This window comes from Pteropus medius, unplaced genomic scaffold, assembly GCF_902729225.1.
Source record: "Pteropus medius unplaced genomic scaffold, Ma_sr-lr_union100, whole genome shotgun sequence".
Classification (NCBI taxonomy): domain Eukaryota; kingdom Metazoa; phylum Chordata; class Mammalia; order Chiroptera; family Pteropodidae; genus Pteropus; species Pteropus medius.
In genome coordinates this window covers 1,397,133-1,424,431 of record NW_024352786.1, presented here as the reverse complement: position 1 = coordinate 1,424,431, position 27,299 = coordinate 1,397,133, and the positions used below count along the sequence as shown (strand labels likewise).

At 39.1% G+C, this 27,299-nt stretch overlaps 1 protein-coding gene across 2 annotated transcripts in view; it reads left to right on the top strand.

Moving 5' to 3' along the window:
- The first annotated feature begins 4,526 nt into the window (after nt 1-4,526).
- The window catches only part of PPP3CA (protein phosphatase 3 catalytic subunit alpha), a 279,943-nt gene continuing 257,170 nt past the window's right edge, over nt 4,527-27,299 (top strand). The window contains exon 1 of one of the 2 annotated variants that reach the window (XM_039848669.1): nt 4,527-4,596. In XM_039848669.1, the coding sequence (XP_039704603.1) occupies nt 4,542-4,596 (55 nt within the window). In that variant the 5' untranslated portion in view covers nt 4,527-4,541. Of the gene's footprint in view, nt 4,597-5,263; nt 6,021-27,299 lie in introns of those variants that run through there. The other variant, XM_039848668.1, reaches the window with a different exon arrangement.

Genomic DNA, 27,299 nt, shown 5'->3' with positions numbered 1-27,299 from the left:
AGTAAATGGAAAGAAGGCTGATCTGAGTTCAAGATTCTTTTCTAATAATAGAATATTTACTTGCAAATCATGACTTTTTCAATCAATAATGGGCAAAAGTTATTTCTGATAGTTAATTTTCTGCTTTCATGAGTGAAACTCATTCTAATTATTACATTGATTTTGTATATGCAAATGGGCTTTTAAAGAGCTTGACAAACTTGCTCCTAAATTGATTTATTAGGTCTCCTACAGTCGAGTAGTACGTTTAGTTTGATTACTAAACCTTCGCCGTTGAAGTTGTTCTCAAAGTACTTCAAATGTAAACTTCAGCCTTTTCAGGTCAAATATTCTGAAATCCTGATCTTAGCAAAGCCAGAATATAAAAAGTTTTACAGCATAAATATCTCTTGGGTTTTCATTATAATAGCACATATATTGCTATTTTAAATATAAACATTTATGACTTGGCACCATTAATCTAATCATAATTTTTAAATAAATAATAAAATTATAATTCAAATTACCTAGGAGAAAGGGTTAATATTTTTCTCCAATGCATGTATGTGTGTGTGTGTGTGTGTGTGTGTATATACGTGTGTGTGTATACTGTAATGTATTTCTCTCTATATAAAATATATAGTAATATGCAGAAATATTGAAATATATTAGTAATATTGAAATATCTTTGAGAGCAGGGATTGTGGTACTTAGCCTAGTGCCTCATATATTAGATGCCAATACATTCATTTTTAAAATTCACTCAAAAAAATTTGTCGTGTGCCTTACTCTGTGCCCAGAACTGGGATATGAGATAAAGATACAAATATAAATAAAACAAATATAAGTAGATGTTTATTGAATCCAAATAAATGATGATCACTTGTAATCTTGCCAAATTTTATGTAAAACATATCCTCTCCATATTAAACTTAGCATACAATTTCGTAAGTTTTAATTTGGTTCCTGATGGACGAAAAATAAATTTATTCCTGAATACATTTGGTATAACATATTTTTATGTTATTTGAGAAAAAACTTCTCTAAATGAGTAAACTGCTTTCTGAAAAAAAATTTTTCAAGAGCAATCCAAAAGATAAACAAACTCTTTTAGTTTAAAACTCAAATAATGGAATCCATGACTAGAACATTTTATAGAGCCTCTATAGTGAATCAGGTAGAACTTGACATGTTAGAAGTGAATGTCAGGGGAATGAACACTAAGATAATAAATCAAATATTCTCATACACAATCATGGCCCACCAGGACTGGCTGTCTAGTCTGTAGGTTCTTCAGTACTAAGCTCTACTAGCTCAGGTGAGAATAGGTCAGACATACTGTCTACCATCAACTACCCAGAACAAAGTCCAACCCTCAGAAGAGCTAAAACCAGGAGTTATTATTCAACTCTTCATGTCAAAATGATATTAAAGTCATCCAAGAACAATAAGAAAGTCCAAAATTTCAAAAGCAGATTATTCTCAAAATAAGACATAAAGTATCTTTACTTCTTTTTTTAAAAAAGCCTCTAGATCTAGCAGAGCACTTAATAGCAAACTAAAATTGTTCATTTACTATGATTTGCACCAATGGCGGTAAGCTGTGACTTGGAGTATTTGAATGCATAGATGATGCCAAATCTTTAATAATTTATTTTTTCCTACACATATTTATCTTTATCATTAGTTTTGATGAAATCTAAATAGTAAAATCAGTCTGTATTCTTCAATAGTGAGAGGAAGTGATGCCTTACACCTAAATTTTTGCAAAGATAAAGTGCACAATTCTTGCATAAGACTTTGACATCCTTAAATAAAAGGACTAAATCTTTGAATTCTTTATTTTACACATATATGCACCAACTAGCACAGAACCTTGTACAGAATAGGTGCTCAAAACACAACTAGTAAATGAATAATTCATTTACAAAAAAGCAAAATTTGATGTTCATGTATTGAAAGAAATAACATTTTTAGTCTGGTAGTTCTGTTACATAATAGATATACAATAATTCTTTCTGGATTTTACTTTTTGAACTAACATTTTGAACAACTTGTGTATTCATTTGATAATACTAGCTACTCTAACAAGCATATCCCCAAATTTCAATAGAGCAATACAATAAAAGTATTTCTTTTTCATGTAATGTAATGTGGATTTTCCTAGTAGGTGGGCTGTATTCCTCTATTATGGTAATTCAGGCACTTAGCTCTTTCCTTTTGGCATTATGCCTTTCCCTGGGCTCTAGAAATCTCTGTGTTCGGCTGAAGGATGGGAACCCACAGGCTGGAGAATGCATATCTGATGCTTAACTGCCTTGGCCTGAAAGTGATGAAACACTTCAGCCCATAGTCTATTGAGCAGAATAAATCACATGAACCCACTTTGATACAAGCAGGTGCAGGCCAGGAAATGGAATCCGTACGCTGGCAGATGCTTCCCAGAGAGAAATATATCGCAGAAGGGGAAATACAATTTTTTAGTAGACAGCAAGTTGTATTTTTTCAAGATTTTTTTCTTTTTCTCTTCCTTTCTTTTTCTTTATAAGCAGAGGACATTGGGTAGGTCAGCATCCAGGAATTGCAGTAACTTCTTGAAAATTCCAAGTATAAGGTAATCTTATGCAAACATAATAAAATCAGTCTGCCTGGGCAGTATAACAAGATCAAAAAAATAGCAGTAGCAAGTAGTAGAATATCTAAAAAATATATCTGAATAAAAATGATGATTTGTCTATTTCAATAGGCAAGGTTTGAGGATATAACTAGTCTACAGTTAACATGCTGCTATTTTTTCTTAGAGTAGGGTCCAATTTTGTTTAGGATGTGTCCATGTTGCAGCAGTATAGAACTTCACATGCACATCAAAAGTACCTGATGATATGTTGTTAAGTAATTATAATTCATAACTATTTTCCCATACATACCTCAGCTAGGAGGTGTCTTAGACTTATAGCGGACTAAAAGGTATGCCTCAAAGGTGTGCCTTCATTTCCTATCTGTATCATATGACTTTTCTAAGGTGCTGACATTTTAGGCCTTCTGATCTTGGTTCAAAGGTGTTTTTCCTAAACCTGCAAAATAAGCCCCCAAAAAACAGTGGGAACTGCATCTCTGTTTGCAACATGTGGGAGAGAATGTCGTGGCTTTGGAAATGAGCATCCCTAGATATGGTTTCCAGGTCTTTCCTAAAGCAGGCCCTCTTCTTCACTTACAGGTCTTGGCATTCCTGACTGGCTCTGTGCCATCTGGCCAAGGACCAACTACCCAAATCTGCCTTAGCAAGTAACTCTGCCCCTGCTGAGGAGGCTGTTTTCAATAACCCTTTCCTGAGACGATACTGTGGCCTCTCAGAGCTCATATTTTTATGGCAGTTCTTTTCGATTCTAGGATTTACTGAGGGCAAGGACCATTTTCAAACAACCCCCTCCCACATACACACATCTCACAAATAAATTACCTACCACAGTATCTGGCATATAAAAGGAGAACAATTCATATTTATTGTATGTACTGTCTGTCTAAATACCACACACTATCCTGGGGTTGTGAATTGGGCAGCAGAATCTGGGTGCCAGTGCCAGCCTCCCTAGCTAGTGGGACACACCCTGCTCAGTCTCCTTTTAAGATATGCCTCCACGGAGGCTCGCCTGCCTTCAAAAGTGAGCTGTTTTTTTTGCAGACCAATCTGCTCAAGTCATACTCCATCGCCGTCAGTCAATTCCTAAAACTTATTTTCAAGTTTGAGCTTTAATGTAATCCTTGTCCCGAAAACTCTTCTTCTGGCTCCATCTCCTAGCTCCCTAAATCTTTTGTTAGACCTTTTACTGGATGGTCCAATTCAGGAAGTAGGAAAAACCTGATATTGAAGGAATTTGGAAACAAAACAGGAAGAATGGACGGTGAGAAATTTATTCAGCTCTCACCATTCCCAAAGAAGCTCCAACCTCCTTGCCAGTCCTTGGTACTGAGGCTGGTCACAGAGAGGGGCTGTGCAGAGGTGACCTTCTGGCATAGGGAGCCCCATTCCTCATTCTGTGGCACGGCAGGTAGGTCAGAAGGTAGCATCTGGGCCACTGTTACCTTCTGGCCGCTGCCTTGAATTCTCTTCTTTACTCTCCTTTCAATGGGAGAGACCAGAGTGTGGATCCGCCTAGGGCTTCAAGGCCCTAAAGGCATCTAGAGTATTAAATGGGTGCCGGGTAATTGGAAAGAGCAGAGAAGGGAGATATGGTGTTACCAGTCCTGATCAGTGGCTGAGTGTGCCTGTGAGCACAGAGAAAAGACGACCCTCTCCGGTGTTTCTCCTGCCCCATCATTTCTCCCTGGAGATCAGCAGGGCTGTCCCCGGTGACTCAGAGTTGCCCGGGGTCATTTGCAGTCCCATCCCCATCCTCCTTGGATAGCCCGCTCCTGCATCCCAGCTCCGCACGTTCCGCCACGTCCCCAGCCCGCGACGCTTGGGAGCATTCCCCTCCTCGGAAGGTATGGAGGTGTGAGTAGAAAACATTAATAAGCACCACGTCGCCCGCAAAAAAAGCCCTGGTAGCAAAAACAACTATATGCCCATCACAGGCGGACCTATATGCCCATCACAGGCGGAGCCCGGCTCCCAAGGTAAGTTGTTTATTCGCCGCCGTTTTGGCGATTCTCCCTGGACAGCTGCGGCAGCGACAGCAGCTGGGCCGCGGAACTCCTCGCGCTCTTCCTTCCTCCTCCCTGTCTCGGTCGCCTCTCACCCCGCCCCCCTTCCCTCCTCTCCCGGCCTCTTCCCTTCTTGCCCTCTCGCGGGCCACGCACACACCCGGAGACACCCTCCGCACTTGGCTACTCACACTGCGGCTTAACCCAGCCGACAAGGCACGGTTGCCAAAGCGGCGCATGTGTGTGTGCGGGGTCCAGGGGCGGAAGCCAAATGGGGCTGGAGGTGGCCTGGCAGAGCCCCTCTCCTCCCAGCCGCGACCCCTGCCTATTCTCCTTTCCTAATCTCGGCCTGCCAACAACAGTGACACCTGAGCAGGGACTGGGCGGTGGAGGCGGCAGGCCCGCTGGACAGGCAGCTGGGAGAAAACAGAGCGGGGGCGGGGGCGGGGAGAGATGGAGGCACACCGGCGAGGTCGTCATCTGGCGAGAGCGATCGCGTAAGCGAACTGGTCAAGGGCCTGCAGTCTCTACTGCCCAAGCGTGATCGGCGCAATATGTGGGGAGGCTGCCGAGGCGCTGGGGGCGGGGGCCGGGAGGAGGAAGGGGAGGAGGCGCAGGCGGGCGCGGTGGCGGCGGCGGTGGCGGCGGCGAAGGCGGCGGAGGGTAGGGTGCGCCCGGGACTGTGTCTGCCGAGCTCCGCGGCTGTGCCTGTGTGAGTGAAGGAGCAGCGCGAGGAGGCAGAGCCGAGCGCGGGCGAGCGCGGCGGCGGGACGTCTCCGGCGGCCGCGGACCAGCGGCGGCACTCGGCGTGGGGCGGCAGCGGCAGCAGCAGCGGCAGCAGCAGCGGCAGCGGCGGGCGCCTCCGCCGCCGGGGACGCCGAGGCGCGGCTGGCGGCACTGACATCGGCGGCCCTGCCTCTCCTCCCTCGCCCCCGGCCCTCCCCATGTGATCGGTCTTAATCCCGGCAGTGTGCGCGCGTGGGGCTCCATTCCGCGGTGCCCGGTCTCCGTGCCAGGGTGGGTGCTCGTGTGTGCGCCTCTCCTCCCCATCCCCCTTCCCCAAGAATAAAAGAAGAACCAAGAGGCGTGCTTAGAAAATAAATAAATAACCACCACACACGCGTCCCCAGAGCGGAGTCGGCGGGGCTGGCGGCGGCGGCGGAGGAGGGACGCGCGGAGAAGGCAGTAACTTTAAAGCCAGCTCAGAGCCCAGACCTCCAGCCGAGCGGTTTGCAGCGCGGCGGCGGCAGCGGCGGCGCTTAGTGTCTGGCCCGCCGGTCCGGTCGGGGTGTGCAGTAGGACGGACGAGCAGCGCGTCGCTGTCTCCCGGCGGCTGGAGATGTCCGAGCCCAAGGCAATTGATCCCAAGTTGTCGACGACGGACAGGGTGGTGAAAGGTAAGCGGCACGCCGCGGGCGCCGGGGTGCACCGTGTGTGCCGCAGGCACCCGGGCAGCTTGCCTCCCCTCCCCCGCCCTGGGTTCTCTCCCGGCTCCAGCCACGGACCTTCTAGGATATTGTGCAACCCTCGCACCCCCTCCTTCGCGCGCCCTTACCCCACGCCTCCCACCCAGCCTTAAGTTGGGGCATTTTTATTTACGGGGGCGTCAGTTGGCAAATGGCTGAGCCTCGGGGAGGTGGCTGCGGGGGTGGCGGTGGCGGGAGGGGGCGCCCGGGGGGTGGTTGCTGGCAGGGTGTAGCTGCTGTGACAGAAATAGGAAGTGGGTGGCTGCTCGCAGGCTTGCATAGGATCGGGTTTATGGTTTTCTTTTGCAGAGGGAGGGGTGATTTATGGCTTTTAAAAAATTAATATGGCATTTTTATGTGGTTGTGGCTTTCCACCGACTGCCTGGCTAGGGCAGGGTTCTCTCGGCGCTCCATTGCAGCAATTCCCTCCGCGCCCCCTCCCCCTCCCCCTGGAAGGGCCTGCACAGGACTCGCGAGAGAGCGGGAGAGCGTGGGGGGAGCCCGGCGTTGCCTTCCGCGTGGGGCGGGGGCGGCCTCAGGCGGAGCGGGTGGCTGAGGGGACGCGAGGGGCGCGCAGGAGGCCGGGAACGACCCGAGAGTCCCTCTGCCGCCACCGCGGGATTCCCCCGCAGGTCCTGAGAAAAGACACGAAAAGCATCTCTCTAACCTCCTTCGCCACCCCCAGCCTTCCCCCGCGGACCTGTCATTGCTCTTGAATGGTTCCCCAGTGGTGGAGCACACCTCCCCAGTGGTGAACTCGCCCCGCTCGTTTCCCCGTGTCCCTGGCACCTCCTTGTTAATGGGCCGTTTGGTTCTCCCTGGGCCCGGGATCGTCTACTCCTGGCAGGATTGGCTCTGGGGTTGCTGGCGGAGAGAAGTCGGGACACTTAGGGCGAGGAAGGGGACAGGCAGTGGTCTCATTCTCTGTTGCACTGGGGCATCCGCCGTCCTTTTATTCCGCGGTGGAGTGTGGAAGAACCGTCCTACGGATCCTGGAAGGATGAGACAACAGAGCAGATCCACCAGGATTAAGTAGTATCCCTTATTCCTGGGGTCAGGACACAGCAGAGCTGGGTTGGGTATGTGCTAGGTTCAGAGCGGGCCTCTGGAATTGGAAGCAACGCTGGCGAGTGTGTTTGCGTGTGTGTATGTGTATGAGCGTCTGTGTGTTGTGTAGAACAGAAATAGAGATAGTATCTAATGTGGCTAGAGCATGCAAGTAGAGTGCAAAGCAATAAAGTCATTTGCATCATGAGCCCTTAGGTGAAGTAACCCAGCAGCCTAAAGATGGTGATAACAGAAGTCATTCTGGGGCTTCAAAACTGTTCATTGCTCCATTCACATTTGCTCAGTTTTTTAAAGTTGTGTGTGTGTGTGTTTTCTCGTGGCGTTGGGGGAAATATGGTCTCCTTTTTTAAGAAAAAGAGTAAAATATCTTATTTTGTTTGCTTATATTAGAATCATTCCTGCTTCAGTGCAGTATTCATAGACCCGTCAAAATAAGGACATATCTCTGCAAAATAGGACTACAGATAGATGCACAGCTATTCTTTCTGCAGGCATGGATCCTCCTGTAAACGGTCAATTCAGATTCATTCAAAAGAACCATGTTTGTATTAAGGGCTTTTATTGACATTTAAAGATATTAAGACCTGTTGCTGAACTAATAGAATAACAAATCTCTCCCTAACTTGTGAAATTTAGATGTAACTCCAAACTGTATGTTAAGAGCACCTGTTTTCAAAACAATTAATGTAAAGCTTGCAATTCAAATGATAGCAGTAAATGTGTCAGCAATTAAAAAACACTCCTGCACACACAAGATCACATTCCCTATTTTAAATCACAAAGTGTATATTCTTAATGTAAATGTAAAATTATCAATTGATGAATTATCAATTGATGAATATAAAAATGTTTGTTCATACATTCGGGCTTGGTATTTTTACCAGTTAATGTGAGAGTCCATTCAACCATTCCATGGCTGTTTTGTCTTACTTTTTTTCTAGTGCTATATTATATATATTATAAATGGCTTTACATTATAAGTATACATACTTATTCATAATTACAAAAAATTGTTTTACATATTGCAGAATTGGAATGCAAATGTGGGTAATAGGTTCAAAATAGGAAAAGTTAATTTTGCTTTTGTTTTGATAGAGTGATGTGAAATGGTGAAATTTTGTTTATAAAAAAAAGTTTTATTGATGAGTTGTGATTTTTAAGGTGGACACACTGTTTTATGTTTTCTTATAGATTTGATGTTTTTGGCTTAAGCATCAAGTGTTGGATTCAACATTTTGTCATTTGCATGATTTTTACAATTAATTATTCGAGATGATCTGTTTTGATGATCAATCTACTATGAAATAGCAGTTCCCCTTGAATATGTATACACATGCTTAGTGAATAAAAAGTACATGTATGATGAAACATTACCAAACAATTTTTCATATTTATAGAAATATAAGACAGTTCATGAAACCATGACTTGACTTTAAATTTTGCTAGAACTTTATCTCAGTGCTCTGAGATTGACTTATTCTTTAAATCAGGAAAGGAATTATCCTTGCTGAAGTCTCTGTGTTCCCTACACTTACTTTCTCTCTTTTAACCAAGTACAGTTAAAGGTATTCACTTACACAGAGAAATAAGAGGTATTTGGATCATTGTTACCATGGTGTGCCATGCTGTTGTTTATAGTTACCTTCATTAGTATGTGGCTTTTGTTACAAATTGCTATTTACAAATAAAGGTGTGCTGTGGTTGTGTTTGTAGTAATACCATGACGTGACAGCTTTCTTGACTTTTACTTCCAGAATGCAACTTTAGAAAGGTAGGTTGAGTTTGTTTCAACTAACTGTGTAATGTTTCAGGTTTGCAGCATCTTCTAGAGTGTATTTAGAGACCCTGATCAGTTTTCTAAACCTTAAAAGTGAAAGGAAATGAATGGCAGCATTGGAGATGAAAAGCATTCATTTAGATTACCTCAAAAAAAGTTACTTCATTTAGCAGAACTAGTGCTGTTTCATTTTGACTGTTTTTGGATAAAAATAATGGAAAGTATAAAAATTCGGAGAGAACATCTTAGTAATGCCATTTGTTTGAAATCAGAATAATTTGATTCATTTACTCTTTTACATTTTTGGAAAAGAAATGTAACATAATATAAGGACAAAGACCGAGGGCAATAAATAGAATAGCTACTCCTTTCTTCTCCCCCACAACACACGATAGTTTGTTTTTTTCCTGCAGTGGTGCTCCACAGACCTTTTTCCAATCTTCAGCTTCTCTTCATTTCTCCTTGCCTGTTCCTGCCTTTAACTTCTCATCTGGCCCTAACATTCCTTCTGGCTGTAGGACTTTGGTAAATGACAGCTAAATACTTGGAGGAAATTAAACCATATGTGGCCATTGTGTTGCTTTGTTACATCTCCTGCCCTTACCTCTGTTCCCATCTCCTAGTATTTTGTAATGGGCCTTTTACCTTCACCTGAACTAATTTTAATGGTAGAAATTCCAGACACCATGGCAGGTTGTTAAGGGATAAATTCCTGGGTAGAGTTTTGGGAAATTTCTCAAAGACTCTGGGTAGGGCCTTCTTGTCAGGTTGCTTTTGGCTGTGGGGAGTCCTAGAAAAGGAGCTGTCTTTCTGTGTATTGTCAACTTATGTACTGTTTGTGTAGAAAAAGTACACATAGGGAAGTTCTGGTAAGATATCTAAGATCATATAAGCAAGAAGAGGTATCTAAGTAAAATATTAAGTAAAGATTCAAGCCACCAGTGTTTCTAGCTGAAGAGACTGGTAATAAGTAAAAAGAAAACAAATACGGAGTATTAACTAATGCTGTTTCTTTGCAGTTGTTAAGAGCTTATTGTGAATTTATTTTACTGAATATTTCTTACCATCAGTTGAGTTATTCTATGTATCTGTTTTCCATTTGAGTATAGTAAAACCTCATTAATTCAGTGTCATTAATTGAAAGTTATTATGATTAAATGTCAGTGTTCAATGATGTGGAGAAAGGGGTCCGCTAATCTAATTAATACTATAAACAACACGATTTGGGCATAGTTAATATATTTGAGAACAAATTTTTTCAGGACTTAGTGAACTGTGCAAATTGATGCTGTTAATTACAAATTAAATTGATCTGTTTATCACTGTAAAGTAAATATAACACAAGTGCATTGTTTTCAGAACGTTCTGTAAATTAAGGGTTAAGGCAACAGTTGAGCCTGGGATCCAGAGAAATTCCAATGATTTAAAAATGCCGTCAATAATAGTTTTTTGGGATCTGTGGGGCAGAACCTTTACATGAACAATCTATTTGAATACATCCAGTTAAAATGTGAAAAAAGTTAATACCTTAAAATCTAGTTACTCTAACATTTGTTTATAATATGCTTTTAAAAATCTTTTTGTGTCTCTATGAACTGTTTTTATTTGTAATTTTAGAGATATGAAATATGATTTTGATATTACTGTATATTTATAACTTTTATAATTGGCCTCATGCTTTTCCTTATCTTTTTTGTGTCAGCCATGTGCAAAGTTGAAACTAATTATGAAACTGAATAAAGAATCCATTTAGAGTGACCTCATTGGAAAACAGCATTTTTCTAAACATACTCTCTCCTTTTAACACAGGGGTCCCCAACCCCAGGGCCATGGACCTGTATTGGTCCATGGCCTATTAGGAACAGGGCTGCACAGCAGGAGGGCGAGCCACCAGGGAGCAAAGAAAGCTTCATCTGTATTTGCAGCCGCTCCCCAGCGCTAGCATCACTGCCTCAGCTCCACTTCAGATCATCAGGCATTAGAATCTCATAGGAGCACCAGTCCCTGGTGCCAAAAAGGTTGTGGACCGCTATTTTAGCAAATCCAGTTAAATTACCATTTTGAAAGTTTTGTGAAGATATTGGACACTTGTATAACTCTAAAGACCGATGATGATTCATGATATGGAACTTTGATAAGTACTGAAAAATCATTTTGTCAATTTTTTCAGCAACTTTCTGGTGTAACATTCTCTTGATGTTCAAGAGGGATATAGTGAGATTTTGAATTATAGCTTTATGTAATTACAACTTTATGTCATGGGGTACTTTTCCCATACATAAAAGTGCAATAATTATGCTCGTCATCATTTGTGAGAATCAGAGGATCATTAAGTGGGATTTGAGAGCCTGAATGGTTATACCTGGGCCACTTGCGTAGGAATGGCAGTTCAGTCACTGCTGAGACAGAATTACAAATGATGACATGTGGATATATATTCAAGGTTACTCAAGAATAGTCAGAATCATTAATATTGAAATCCATGAATACCTTGGATGTACAACAGTGGCTTATGGTGATATTTTATAGTTGGAGAAATGGAGGCAGAATAGATAGAATGGTCAGTCACAGGTGGGACTAGCATACAGGTAAGTGTAAGCAAATATTTCCTGTAGCAAAGATGCTCTTCTCTCTTGAAAATCTTTTTGAAACTGTCACTTCTTTTGGTATATTTAAGATAACTTTTTTTTTCTTCTAATTTTGCTTTACTAAATTGTAAATTGTAGTTGTATATATAAGATAGTTTTATTAGGAGAAATTTTATAGCTCTGTATTTAGAAATTTAAATTCTTATGATAAATATAATCTGGTTTGGTCTTGGCACGAGGTTTACTAAAGGAAAATTGTTAAGCATTGTCTTCTGTTCAGGTAAATATATACACAGAAATAGAAATAGCATACTCTCTTTAAGGAGTGTTATTTACTATTATTTGGAAGGGTATTATTTTAAGCCTCTTCATCTGAACTACAGATAATGATCCATACTGTTGCTCTGGTTTGAGGATTTTTTTATTTCTAGAGGAAGCTAAAGTAAAAATATCAGCCATTGCTTTTATGCATTCCACTCCTTTTTTAAAATACAGTCATCAGGTGGGAATGATGTGGGCTCTGAAACAGTTTATAAAGACAGTTTATAAACTGTCTTTAGTCATCGACATTTTCAGCATTTTTAACATTTCGTTCTATAATATTTTCACCTCCTATATTCATAACAGGCTGTATTCATTGACAGGCCTTCAGTTTTATTTCATATAAGAAGTCAAATAAAACATTTCATATTCCTCCATGGTTAGTGTTCTGAATAATGGCATAAATCAGACATACTATTGGCTTGAGGATCTAGACTTGTTGCTGGGTCTCAAATCCGTTTCACAAGTGTATACTCGGGTAGTTGAAGTCTTACTATTAAAAAACAATTACAAACCCTGACTGAGGAAGCAGTGATCAGTTAATAAAATGCTGCATTTTTTAAATTAGATGGATTCTTACTGAGATCAGAGAGAGGAAGAACTTCGTGTTTTTCTTCTTTTTATGCCCCTAATCCATGCTTTTGCCTCACAACAAAGTATGTTATGACTCTTTCTAAAAAGGTTGTCTATCTGACTTCTTTGAACTTCTCTTTCTGTCTCCTGTAACTGGAAATTCTGCACATGTCTGCAAAGAGAAAAACAAGGAGATATAAGAGGTTTATGGTAACAACTACGTCCAGATTATGACATACCATTTTACAATGTTTGTCAATTTCAGGTACTTTCTACAGTTGCGAAACCAGAAAAATGATGGTTGATGTTCAGAGAGAGACTTTTATTCATATGGAGCTAAATTAAAATAAATTAATCAGCTCTAAGATTTTAATACTTAAAGAGTGTCTTCAGTGTCTGTATAACCCCAGTTTTTCTTTTTTTGGGAGGAGTTATTGATTTAAAATGTTTTTTCGTCTCTATGTAGCATTAGAATGTTTTGGAAATTCTAGTATGTTAGTGTCTAAACTATGTCTCCCAGGTAGCTGCATATACTTGGAAATTATTTAACATTTGTTAATATGTGTATTTAAGGTTTTAGTTTGGGAAATATGGTCATTGAACCAGTAGTGCCTAACCCAATGCCTTGCTCGTTATGCACTGAATAAATTCTTATTGAATGATCTGGGCATTGCAAAAATTTTTACGTGCTCCTGAAGCAATAAATGGAGAAAAATTACAGGTTTATTTTGAGTTATTATATTGAGTTCTGATCCTTTGTAAATGGTTCTATATGGTGACTGATTAATTGGAATGCTTCCTTCTCCAGCTATATTAATGAGAAGGAGGCATTATAAGGAGGTGACACAATTTGAAAGCATTTTTGTTGTTTGGTGATTTGGACTGGCTTTTTGCCATTTGAGTTTAAAAGGCTAAATCCTTTTTAACTTAGCACATTAGCTTGAACTTTAAAGCTTTCTTTTAGTTCTTGTTGTATTTCACCTTAGGCTGATCAATTTTTGACAAGTGAAAAAAGATATGTTAATCACTCAGTGTTTGATTTATTGGGTGATTTATGTATTTTAATTATTGTCCACACTTGGACTTCAAAAGAAAATGAAAACAAAACAAAACAAAACAAATAAAACCCTCTTCCTTTGTTTATATCTCAATTTATCATTCTCTGTACTGCTTTTGTTATCCAGAAATGCAGCCTTTTCCAGCATAACCTCCTGCCCTGCTCTGGCCCCCAGAACGTCATTGGATGCTCTCCAGTGGGAAGTTATATGGGCTGTGAGAAATTTTTAAAAAGTGGCACCAATTCTGCTGACGCCTTATATTCTCCTAAGTGAGCTTTAAGCCATCCCTTGATATTTGTTTTTAAACATCTTGTAAGCTGTTCCATTTTATCAAATTAAAAGCACAGTGCATTCTCTTAAAATGACTGAACTGAAGTCAGGATTTCAAATTTGTTTTATTATTATTATTTTTCTTTTTACAGAGGAATTATAATTTTTTATTAAACCTGACACTGTTGGTCTGTTATGCATATTTAATGCTAATAAATTAAAGTACATGCATATCTTCTCTGTGTGGGTCTGATTATTGGCATGATAACAATTCTCATTCGATTCTCATTATTTAATCTTCAGTTCAAATGTTATTTCCTTTGGGACTCACATCTCTTGGTACTTTCAGTTGGAGTAAAGATACTCAGTTTCTTCATTCTCATAGAGGACATCTTGAACAGAGCATGTTGCTGTGATGATTTGTTTACCTGTCTGCCTTTCCTCCCCAGGAAGCAGCCCAGGAGAGTGGGACCTGGTTCCATGTATCTTTTTATCTTTAGTTCCACCCCACCCCCCACCCCTTGCCCCACCTGGCACAGTGCCTGCTGTAGAATAGGTATTCGGTATGTGGTTGTTAAATGAATGAAATAACATATAAAGAATAAGAGAGATTTTAATCTCTAAACTATGGGGTTCTTTTCTACTTTGAAATTTTGTGGATCTTAAATCATGGCAGCTAACAAATATCTGATGGGTTCCTTGATTTGTAAGTGCCAATCTCATAGGATTTTTTTCCCCCCTCAAGTTTTGAAATGCTGTTTCATTTATTGGAATTATGTTTTTTGCCTAATAGCAAGTCTGCAGAAGCATAGTTGGCAAGAATGGCTTACCCAGGGAGTGCTTGGTTTTCAGTGGGTCACTGTCAAAGGATGTATATGTCGATCTTCTCAAAGATGGGTGATGGTTTTTTCCTCAGGAAGATTAGTGGTAATAGGTTGGGGGAAAGCTTTTGTGGCAAGCATCTTGGAGGTCTGGATTAGATCTTATAATTCTATTGCTTACTTAGAGAAATGTGTAAATGCAAATGAATAAAAGTTAATACATTAGGAATCAGAACAAATATAAAACATACTGCAAGCCCAGCTTTGAGATGTCTGTGTAATACTTATAAAAGTTCTTGAGGCCCATCACATATATACAGGCTGCTTGTGAGTCAGCTCTCCTGATTCATCTACATGGTGAATGTTTTGAGAAAAGCCAGCCCTGAGATCCACATCAGCAGGAGGCAAGTATGGAGAGGCGCCGCTCTCAGCCTGGTTCTTACAGAGTCCCACAGAACCTGCACTAACCCAGACATGGTCATGTGGCCCCCATTAAAGTAGCTGGCCAGGGTTTTCCAAGCTCTGGTTTGTAGGCCAGGATTTAATTTGTCTCTCTCGCACAGAAGTACTTTTCTTTCAAGGAGTCGAAGACTAGGGAAACTATAGTTTTCTACATAAAATCTTATCATTGTCAGCTTCTGTGAATTTGCATTCAGCAGCCAGGAGGGGATCTCTCCTGCTTTCACCTCTGGTCAGAATTCTCCTTGTACTTCCAGAAACATGTGGAAAGTTTAGAGTATGTTAAAAAAAAAAAAAAAAGAGGTCTCCCTTCCACCCCCAAGTGATTAAAGACTTTAAATTGCAACAGGAACTGAAAGATTATTCAGTCTTAAAAAGAAAAAGTTGAGTGGTGATTCAACTATAGATTTCAAGTATTTAAAAAGTCTCTTTCACAGTGGATCACACTCATGTCCATCACCACGAACAGCTGAGTAAGAGAACACCATTTGGAAGCATCAGGGAGTTAGGTGATTTTTTTCTTTTTGCCCAGTCAAGGGCATTTAACATTGGCATAGATTGTGGGGATTTTGTGAACGGAGAGAATAAATGATCCTCATTTATTTGGGTTGCAAATGTGATCTAGATCTAAAATTATGAAATTTGAAGCTGGAAAAATATTGGAAATCTATCTCCTTATCTGGAGCAGAGCCAGTCTCTGATTAGGTACTAGGGAGAGAGAGTTGAGCATACAGGGGTGGGGGTAATCTTTTCTCTCTTAATACTTGCTTAGGTCTGAGCCTAAGCTAAACAAATAAGACTCAGACTTGGAAGGTGCACCAGAAATCTAGCTCGGGCCATCTGCAGTGTGGAATCCCCTGTCCAGTGTCCCTGACGGATGGTAATCCCATTGCTGTGTGGACACATTTAGTGAGAAGGAGCTCCCTATTTCCTAAGGCTTCCTGCCCTGTCCTGGCCATTTCTGTGTGCCAGACTGTTTCCTAGTTTGCCCTCAGTCAGATGCTCTGAAATATACAATTATTGTTTCTAGCATCACCCTATAGACTTCAATAAAATGAACCTTACGTGTCTTTCACAGGAGACCTTATTTGATACTAAAAGCCACTTTCATGTTTTTAAGCCTTCTAGCTCTTCCCCACATCGCATCGTTTCAGCGTCCCTCGCCATCCCAGTAGTCTTACTTCACACCATGTCAGGTTGTCAGGGTTTGTTGATAACAGAGAAGTGAGCAAAGGTTCGTCTTGGCTTGCCTCCTTGCGAGGAACCTTCAGCACCTTGGGCTTGAATGCTTCAGTACTCTTGTCTTGCCCTTCGGTACCCTTGTGCTAACCTATAGACTTCTTGGAACTCAAGCCCTTCATGGTGGCCCAGTCTAGCATCCGTCCCATGGTGTCCCTTGGCTGGACGAGGACTGCCGCTGTCATGATGCTCTTATTCCTCATCACCTTGTTATTGGAATTCCCTTCATTGTATCTTCTCTAGTTCCTCTGCAGGTTTAAGGTGTCAAATACCTAATCTGCTCTGTAAGGAGGAACTTTCCAGAAAGCCCGAATAGTGACACATTTTAACAGTGACTTTCTAGAGGCGTTGCTTTCATTGTGCTTGCTTTTATTCGTAATATGGGAAAGTAACAAAGATAGCATGATCACATGACACCATGGTGGTATTAGTGGGGTAATTGAGGACAGGATAATTCTTTTGAGGCAGCTCAGCACCCACTTCACCAGAGCTGAACCTGCCTCTTCTGCCTGCTCGTGCTTCTGGCACCCAGTCTTAGAAGGTTGTTGATAAACAGCTCCTGAGGCCATTGAATTTGGCTTACCCAGTGAGTTCAGTTGTAATTTGATAACTAGTTTAAGTTTCGCTGAGGCCTGGAAGAGGTCAGTGACTTCGAATTGTGGTGTCACAACACATTTCTGTGTTACACTCAGCTGTAAGGCATTAACAGCTACCGATAAAATCCAGAAGTTTGCAAATAACTTATTTTAGCGTATCTGTGTATAAACTAGGGTGGATTCAAGTTCAACCCTAAAATGTTACTTTCACTTGTGTTCTGATGTGTTTTCTTTTGCAGGAAAGTAATGGAGCTACAGGTGTCATGGTGGGCATTTTGCATAACTTGCAGTCTCGAGATTACCAGTATGTCTTTAATCACAGTGGAAGTTATACATTCTTGTAATCTGTGGCAGTGTTTGCCTTATTTCCATGAACATTTTTGAGAATAGCTTGTTAGAGTTTGGGTGTACTCATGTTAGTGTTTTGTGCAAGTGAATGTAATGTGTTCTTCTTGATAGGAAAAAAAAGGCTGAGACCTGAGATTAGAGAATACAGCTTTGCTCGCCAGATCTGAAGATTGAGTAAATCTTGAAATGTATAGGTAGGCAGCTCTGGGGTGATTTCAAGGTACTCTGTGAAACTTGTCCTCAAACATCTCCGAGGGGCCATGCCTGAAATTCTATGAGTAATTATTTATTTAGGATAAGATTGGCTGCATTTGATTGAAGTTTCAGAAGGAACTGATCTTTAAAAAATAATTCAGCGAATTAACTAAATTTTTCATTTTGCCTTTGGGTAGTACTGAATCCAGGGAACACCTATATGTCAAGAGCCTTTTTGAGAGTGAACTTTCATGTCACTTTTTAAATCCAAACTCAATGCCTCTTGTATCACTTAATTTTCTATCTTGCTCCCTTCAAGTATGATATCATATCCCAGTGGGTCAATTAGATTAAGAAATCCATTATTCAGTGTAAAATGGCCATTGAAAAAAATATTATTTCCTTCATTTATCTATCGTTCCTCCTTCCATCCCGTCCATGCATGCATCAGTTTTAGCGCCCACTGCTTGCCTGGCTCTATGCTTTGTTCTCAGGGCTTAAAATAAAGTAGGCAATCTTTAAAGATTACTGTCCAGCATGGAGTAGGGGTGTGAAAGCAAATCACAATGCAAGTTGTAATTATTTTAATAACACAAGATGCAACATGCTGTGGAGTGTGGAAAAGGGAGTCATTAACTATCTTCATAGACTGTTCTTTCATTTTTTTTTTTTTGCAAAAATAAATGGAACCAATATTATTTTGTGTATGTATAGTATATATAGGCACATTGTTAGGATGTAGGCTTATTTTTAAATGAAAATGGCATAAAAAGTGCTGCAAAAGTAATGATGAGTGTTTATATCTGGAATTCCGTGGCTGTGATAGTTCACCTGTGAGCCAGGTATATGAGAGAGAATCATGGATTCTTTAAAAGTAAACTAGTTCAGCTGTCTTCCAAAAAATGTTAAAGGGTTAACAAGAGCCCCCTCCTTCCCCACACAGTACTTTTAGTGAGGGAGAGGCAGCATCAATTTGGAAAGGGCATAGGTTTATGGTTTGATAAAATCTGCATTTATAAATTTTTAAATTAATTTTTAAAATAATTTTTATTTTTCAATTAAAGTTGACATTCAATATTATTTCATTTTTGTTTCAGATATACACCATAATGGTTAGACACTTGTATAATTTATGAAGTGATCCCCCTGATAAGTCTAGTACCCATCTGACACCATACATAGTTGTAACATCATTGACTATATTCACTATGCTGTACCTTACATCCCGGTGATGGTTTTCTAACTATCAGTTTGTACTTAATCCCTTCACCCTTTTCACCCAATCCCCCAACTCCCTTCCATCTGGCAACCGTCAGTTTGTTCTCTGTATCTGTTGAGTCTTTCTGTGACAAAACCTGCATTTCAATCCTGCTTTTCGCACGTATTAGCTGAGTATTTATGGGGAAGTTATGTGACCACCCTGAACCCATCTTCATACTGAAAAGTGGAAATGATCATTAGTATTATCATTGCAAGGCGGTTGTAACCATGGGAAGGACTGTGAACCACGAGAGGGCTCAAAAAGAGCCCTCAGTACTTAGGTATTATTTTATTGTTGGACAGCTCCTTTGAAAGCTCAGCTTTCTGCTTCTAGAAGTAACCTGCGTTAAAGTATATACTACGTCATCTCCTACCCACTATCCAGTCCATCATAGTGTGGGGGCCTCCACCATTCCTCTGACACAGCTTGGCAAAGGTCACTAGTGACTGTCTAATTGCTGGTTTCTGTGATATTTGACATGATAGGCCATCTCTTCTTGAAACGTCATCGGCTTTCACGGATTTCCTCTGTCTCTGACTTGTTTGTCAGCTCCTCGACTGAATCCTAAGTGTTGATGTTCCTTTATCCCTTTACAAGTTCTTCCAGGCAATTTCATCTCCTTATACTTAGAGTACTGACTACTGCTTATAGGCTGATGAATAACACATCTCTTTGCAACCTATCTTTTTTCCAGAGCTTTCTCTCAAACCCTGTGTACAGCAGTTGCTGTGGATAAAGTGAGGTTATCTGTTCTTCTGTGTTTGCTATCCTGGGTGATGTTAACACCATCTATGCAGTTAATTAAACCTGTCTTTCAGTTCAGGTCTTTTAAATATTTCACCTAGTGCTTCAGCAGTCTCCCACCATTAGTCTCTTTGCTTTCATACATTAATTTTCTCATATTGTTACTACAGTAATCATTTAAAAATGAACATCTGATTATGCTAATCCCATATTTGATAATTAATCTTTTTCTTATTGATTTATGGGAACTTTTTATATATTATGGAATTTAACCCTTCCTTACTGCATGAATTTTGAAACTATTACTGTCATGTCACAGTGTACTGATTTTAAGTCTATTACAGTGTGAGTTCTTAAGCCCAGGGAGAACATTTTTTTATTCATATGTGTTCTGAGTGCTTATCTGTGTTTGGTCGATATAAAGTTGATTGAACTAAACTACTTAAAATCCTAATGATACCTCCTGTGGCTTTGTATTTGTTTTACCTCTACAGACTAAGCAAAATAAGCAAAGAACACTTGCTTATTATTGTGTCCCTATTCTGTGTAAAACTTCACCAGTTCCCTCAGGCACAGCTGTCTGCTCTACTTCTTATACTTGGTACACACAACGTATCACAAGCATTTGCAACAAAACTTTCTCTTTAAGTGTGAAGTCATCCAGGGCAAGGCCTCATCTACTTCTCCCCAGTGCCTTGCACGATGCCTGGTACATAATGATTCTTCCCCTCTCCCAAGCAAACGGATTGACTGGAAAAGGTATATGTATTCATCACAAAAACATAATGATCTTAGTACTTCTTTTTTTTTTCGCCGTTCTAGTATCATACTTTTTATTAATGTAGCCCAAGTTGAATTACTTTTTTTTTCCAGTGCCCTTGGCGTATGTGGTACCTGACCTCTTCATCCCCCTCCCCAGGAATTTTCATATAAACCTGTAAGCCAGGTTCCCTTCACTCTAGATTTTGTCATTATTTTATACAATTCTAAATACAAACTTTAAGGTAATGCCATAATTTGACTTAATCATACCTTGTCCTCTGGTTCTAGCTTTTTTAGATCTTTTATGTAAACATCTGGATTATTTTCTCTCTTCGTTTTAGTTATTTGCCATAATTTATATCCATGGCGAATTTGTCTAGGCCTTTGCCCAAGCCTGGCAACCAAATGAATTTTTGGAGCCAGTCGATCTGGATGCATGAGTTCACAAATCTTTATTTCAGGTTCCGCATATGCAACACGGGGAAAATATCCTCCCTTGTGTTAATAAGAAGCTTGTGGCTTCTGATAAAAAAAAAAAAGGTGCTTGAGTAATTATCTTTGATCTTTTCCTTACCTAATTGTTGTATTTTTCTATAGCTGTACTTAGGAATGATAAATTTTTAAAAATGTCCAATGCTTTTGCTTACCCTGAGATTTATTTTAATCTTTTGTCATCTCAGGGAGTGGAAAACATGAATTTTCCAGGGGTAATGATTAGAGAGTAGGTGTGTTTATTACTGGCATATGTTGTGGCATACATTATTTTACACAGTTATATTTGAAGGGAATACTTTGTTAACTTGTGGGCTACTTTGCTTCTCTGTCGGATCTTGCTCAAAGTAAATAAATAATAAAATACCTTTATATGTTTTTGAGATATATGTTCTCTTCTAAAAATGTTAATGACATGAATCTGTGTGCCCTGCAAATGCATTACCTAATTCTGTCCTTCCAGTGACTCTGAGGCTAGGGGAGGTTCAGTGCCTTTCCAGGGTCACACAGCGAGTAAGTGGTGGAACAGGAATTTGGACTCCAGCAGTCTTGACTCTGGATCCTGGCCTTTTACCACCATAACATTAAGTTGAAGTGCACAAACACAAGACCGAATTCATTAAGCAGTGTGAATGAACTGATAGAGAATAGACTTTGTTAGGGATTTGTTTTTATATAAAATATTGTGGGTGCTGGAAATTATTTAAGTGAGAACAGAACTGGACTTTTCTGTGGGAGAAAAATTGAGCAGTTTTGTGGGGCAAGTATTTCCACTTCCTTTTTAGAAATATGTACCTGAGGCTTAGAAACAATTGGTAGACTATAGAACAGGCTGTCCTTGGCATTATTGACCTTATCGTGGTGTTACAAGACAGGCTAATGTAAAACATGAAAAGTCCTGACTATAAGTTGCACAAAAAAGGTATTTGTATTAGGCTTTGAATTAGGCTTTGAGTTTTCCTCTAGGTTAAACTGAAAAAAAAAAAAAAAATCTAGTCCTAGCTATTATAGATACTTCTGGCTTTTGTTTTAGAGATTTTGCTTCTTTATATTCATTTTCATATTTTTGTCACTAAAGCAAATAAAGGAAGCCACACATAGCTAAAGTGAAAGCCACTTCAAGGAAATGTCACATGAAACATTTTGAGGAGGGAGTTATGTGGTTTCATTGTAACATTTTAGATGCAAATACGAATTGTTTTGAGATTAGGATTTTTCATTTACCATTTATAATTTCTGTACTGTGATGGATGTTTAGGACCAGCCTTGTTTAATTTTCATTTGGATGTAATTATTTAAAAGAGTGATGATTCAGATTCAGAATTTTAATGCTTCTCTGAGGCAGGTGATTAGAGAAATTTATTTCTTTATTCACATGATTACTAAACACATTTCTGATCCAGCTGATTTTGGTTGACTGAGAAGTCTTGTGGTTGTGAAGCAGCTGTAGGTCTGAGGCTCAGGTGGAAAGGAAGGTGAACACCCTGCCTTGATTCCCTGAGTCTGTAAATTAATTTGTGGAGCTCCAGTTTCATACTGGGGCCTCTGGCTTTCCCTTGCTCATGGCTAATACCTCTCTCTGTAGTGGGAAAATTTATTCCCTGCTGGAATCAGCTTGGGTTCAAATTTTCTTTTCTTCTCCTTTTTCCTTCTGTGACGTTTTTGTGAGCGTTGGACTTCAAACATGACCTTTTTTTGGTGGTTATTTAAAAGTGTTCATTAACAGAAGAATAAAATCAAGTAATTTTAATTCCTAAGTAGGAGTACAACCAGGGTGTTTTAGTTCTTATTTTGTTACATATATTGAAATGTAAGGTATTTCATGGCCTGAAAAAACAAAATATACATTTCAGCTTTCCTGCTGTGTGTGTTTATTTTAATTCTTGAGCCAGACCTTGTCTGAAATAAGCTTTACCTTTTAAGGAAGTTGATACTGAAATATGATTATGCCTAGTGTTTATTATTGCATACACAGATAATTTGAATGTTATTAGTATAGGAAAAAAAACAAGGTAAGCCTGTATTCAAATAGGAATATCTAAGTAAAATAACCAATGACTAAGTATTCTATTCATTCCACGTATGAACGTGAGGAATATATAAGAAATACATTTGGATACTGTTGTTTAAAATGAGGCTTTAACTTGTGTCCTAAGAGTGAAATTGAAAAGTAGTAGATTAACATAGAGAGTGCTTCTTTTGAGAATTCCCCTGGTAAATACAACTTCTGAACTCCAGTGTTTTTGCTTTTTCTTGAACTAATGAGGAAGGCTAGCCTACTTGTGGTACATTCCAGGTTCTAGCATTTTTTCTTGTGGAAGAGAGGCATGTACTTGGAGTTTCATCGTCACAACATTTGATTAGAATTCAGTTGGAATGGACATAAGTGAGATTCATTATGCGATTGCTTCTTCAAGTTCTTAAAAAGTGGAAATGTGCATTAAGTTGTTTTCTGTATATCTACTATTTTAAATAATTTTTCCCTTTCACTCTTACGTTACACCGTGTATTGTGAAATTGTGCACTTCTGTATAAGGTTTCCAACAGTGAGTTTTTGTGAATGATTTGATTTATTTCCAGAATGATAGAATTGTCTGAAATAATGTATATTTTAAATGATTATGTAATTATGTTGTAATTATGTTACAGGTAATAAAGGTGCCATCTGTTCTTATTTGAACTTCTGTCCTTTGAAGAGATATCACCAGTAATGATATTTTGCTTTTGATTATGTGGCATGTATTTAAGATATTACTTCCTCCTGAACTGCTATCCCTACTATTTCGAGATTTTCATGAATGAAAGGAGAGAGTGGGAGAAAAAGCTGTGTTTCTTGTAGTCAGGGCAATAGTATAGCAGCTAGAAGTGGTGTTTGTCTATAGATCACCCTTAGTTAATTTGTGTTGTCATGCAAGAAACCTTTTCATGCATTTAGCTCAAGACATGGCATTGTGGAGAATTCATTATGTGCTTCTTCTAGCTCTTTCTGATGGAATCTGGTCTAGAATGTTGAGGTAATAGAAAAGACTGAAATGGCAGGACAATGGCACACCATCTTCATAGACCTACCTGCTTCTATTTTAGAAACACTTTACCATTCTTTTTTGCTTCTCTTTAAATTGGACCCATTTGGATTAAAATTAATCTTCATGAGGTGACTGCTTGGTTTCAGTTATTTTTATTTTTTATTTCATTTTTTATTTTTTTTTTGTTTCAATTATTTTAAAAAATGCTTTTAAAAAAATCTCTGTGGTAATCCTTGTGAGGTGGTTAATGTGGAAACTTATTCTACTTAAGAATAATTTGTGGGTCAGAGAAGTTAAGTAATTTGTTCATGATCACAGAGCTAATCAGTAGAGAAGCTGAGATTCTCAAACAGAACACTTAAAAATTATTTTGAAAAATTTCAAACATATATAGACATTGAGAGAAGCGGACAGTTAACCCCCATGTACCTGTCCCACAAGGTAATCATCAAGATATCAGGATTTCATTACATTTGCTTTATCTTTTTTTCTTCTTTTCTCTTTGCTGAATATTTTAAAGTAGATCTCAGACATCATGTTTTCAAATGTGCAAATTTTGACTTTGGGACCAACATTTTATCTCTATACCAAATTGTCTAGGTGTAGAAGAGAATGACATAATATGAAGACTGTGAACAAATAGAAACCATACTTTTCTAGAAAATGGGTTTGTATCTGTAATCAGTTTCCTTGATATGGATAGTTGTTCTTCATTTGTTAATAAAATAGTAATAAAATAGCTGATACTTTCTGAGTACTGATTCTGGGCTAGGAATAGCCCCTCATGCTTCATGCATATTAGCTCATCTAATTCACAATAAACCTGTGTTGTGTAATCCTTTCTGTGGGTTCAAGTTGCTTTTTAAAAATAAGTATCTCTTTACATAAAAGTAAAATATTCTACCTTGCATTAAATTGTAATACCTTTCCCATTCCTTCTTAGCTCTATACTAATTATAGTAGCATATTGATGGAAGGATAGAAGGTTACTGCTGCTCACAAGTGTGGTCCATGGACCAGCAGCATCAGCATTGTGTGGGAGCATTGTAGAAATATAGAATCTCAGACCATCTCCCAGACCTTCTGAAGCATAATCTACATTTTAAAGAAGATCCTCAGGTGATTGAATGCATATTAAAGTTTGATAAGTCTTGGATAGCACTTAAACATGGCTCTAATTCCAATCACCTGAAAAACTTTAAAGTTACTATTACCTAGCCTTACCCCTGACCATTTAAATTAGACTCCCTAAGTGAGACCCTGGCATCTTTTTTTTTTCTTAAGGCTCCCAGGTGATTCTTAAGTGTGGCTGGGCTTTGAAATGCACTGGTTTAACAGGACTAGAGTACCTTTCCATCCTGTTTCCGCTACTTTGCACTGAACAAAACATTTCATCTTGTAAATTGTATATTGAAAATAATGCTATCAATATAAATGAGAGTTGAAGATGAAAGAAATTCTGGATTAAAACTGAATCGTTTTGGTGATGATAATTCATTGATAACTGTAGAAAATAATTCCCTTTTATGCAGGACTGAACCTCACTGTTCTTATCCTTCTTTGGCATAGGGAATGAAAATGCTGCTAACATTTATTGTCCGTGTTTTTGTTCCATTCTTTTCTTCAGGTGAAGAATTATACAGAGGGAAACAGGGAGATGTGGAATATCAAATGTGTAGAAACTGGACCTAGAGTCATTAAATAAATTTATGAGATTACACTGGATAGGATTCTAAGTATTTTAATTTTTTTTCTTAAATTTTTTTCTTGTGTGTACGTGGATATTTGCTTTTCTTTAAGTCAGTGTCTGTAATTTTAGGCGTATAGTTCTTTCACCTGCAGTTATCAGGTGCATAGTAAATGAGGCCCAATGAGCAAAGGAATTGCACAGAAGAGAAATGGAGTGTTTTGTGTTCCTTCCCTACTTGCATATGGTGGGGTGGTTTAGAGCATGGACTCTGGAGCCAAACTACCTGCATTGCACTCTAGCTCTGCTGCTTATTTGCTGTGTAACCAGGGGCAAGTTAATTATGTGCCGCACATGTGTGCTTGTTTGTTTTTTAATCTGTAAAACGACAATAACAGCACCTAACTGTAGAGTTGTTGAAGTGATTAAATGAGTTTATTATATGTGTAAAGCACTAAGAAGAATGCCTGGCACTTATTAAGTGCTGTGTAAGTTTTTGCTGATAGTACTGCTATTATTAAATATTCCATACCTCAAAGAAAAAAAGGTGGCTTATATATGAAAGCATAGACTCTTAACCCAACCGTTATAACATCTGAAAGATCCATTAGGTTAAAACAAGATTTTTGTTCGGGAAAATTGGGTCCCTTGATTACACAAGAGGTTCAGACATATTCCTTATTACATTGGGTAAGTGGGTTAATCAGTCCACCCTTGACTGAAGGGTGTGTGTGTGTGTGCCAGCAACACTTATCTCACCTACACAATTAACCTTAGTTTTGTTGAAGTACTTTATATTCTTTGAATAAGAGCCACTGAAGAAATTCAACTTTTAGTCTTTAAAATAATTGCTTTCCCAAAAGCCCTCTAGTAGCACATTTGAGTATTTTTAAAGCCATTCATTAGATTAGTAGCATTTTATAGTTTGGCTTTATTTGAGGAATGGCAGTAGACATGGAGGAAATGTGGCAGACAGATTAGGAGGCAAGCACGGTAGGCCTGGAGTCATCAGGATATTAGAACTATCAAATATGGTTACTTCTTGGGGCTAAAAGATTACATTTTAGCCCATTGCCTTTATTTCACAGATGACAAAATTATGGCTGAAATGTGAAGGTTTTAATGCTCTTAATGAGAAATGCACATTGTATTTTTACTTATTTTTTAATACTTTTCACAATTAAATATATTTTATACATATGTACATATATATGCCAAGTGTAGCAAAAATAATGTAATAGCAAGCTTGAATATTTTTCTACAATAAAATATTTTTGTGTCTATTTTTATATCTCTTCAAAGTTGTGATTTCAGCTAACTAGTGGATTGCATGCATTTCAGAATAGAATATGGTATCTCTTTTTTTATGGGCAAGATTAGGCATGTTTTTATTGGCATTGAAAAAATTGCTGTGTGAAAAGAGTGACTGTTATTTAACATTTAACTTGAAAGTTCAAATGTGTTCAAAAGAGCCCATTTGACAACAGTTCTGAGTCACAAGTGTTAAAGGATAAATGAAACAAGGATTTCTTATTCTTAATCAGGGTTGAGGGAAAGAGCCAATCTTCTGCAGAGGAAATGACTATAAATGGTCTTTGCAGTTAAGACATCGTCTGTTGCAACAACTGTCTTTCTGGTTGGCCTGGTTTTCCCCTTTCTTCACAGAGTATTGCTGCAAAAAACACCTTATTCTGCCATTTGACTCTTCAGTTTTCTCTTGTTCCCTGCATAAAATTAAATTTTCTTGCTCTTGCTTTTGAAGCTTTGTGTAGCCTTGGTACCACCAAGCTGCTGCCTCTGTTTTTGTTTTGTTATTCTCATCTTGGAGACTTGTTCACTGGTACTCAGTATCTTTGGAAGGGTTCCCTCATTTCATGCCAGATGACAACAAATGAATCCCACTCCTTGGTCCTTTTATAGTTAGC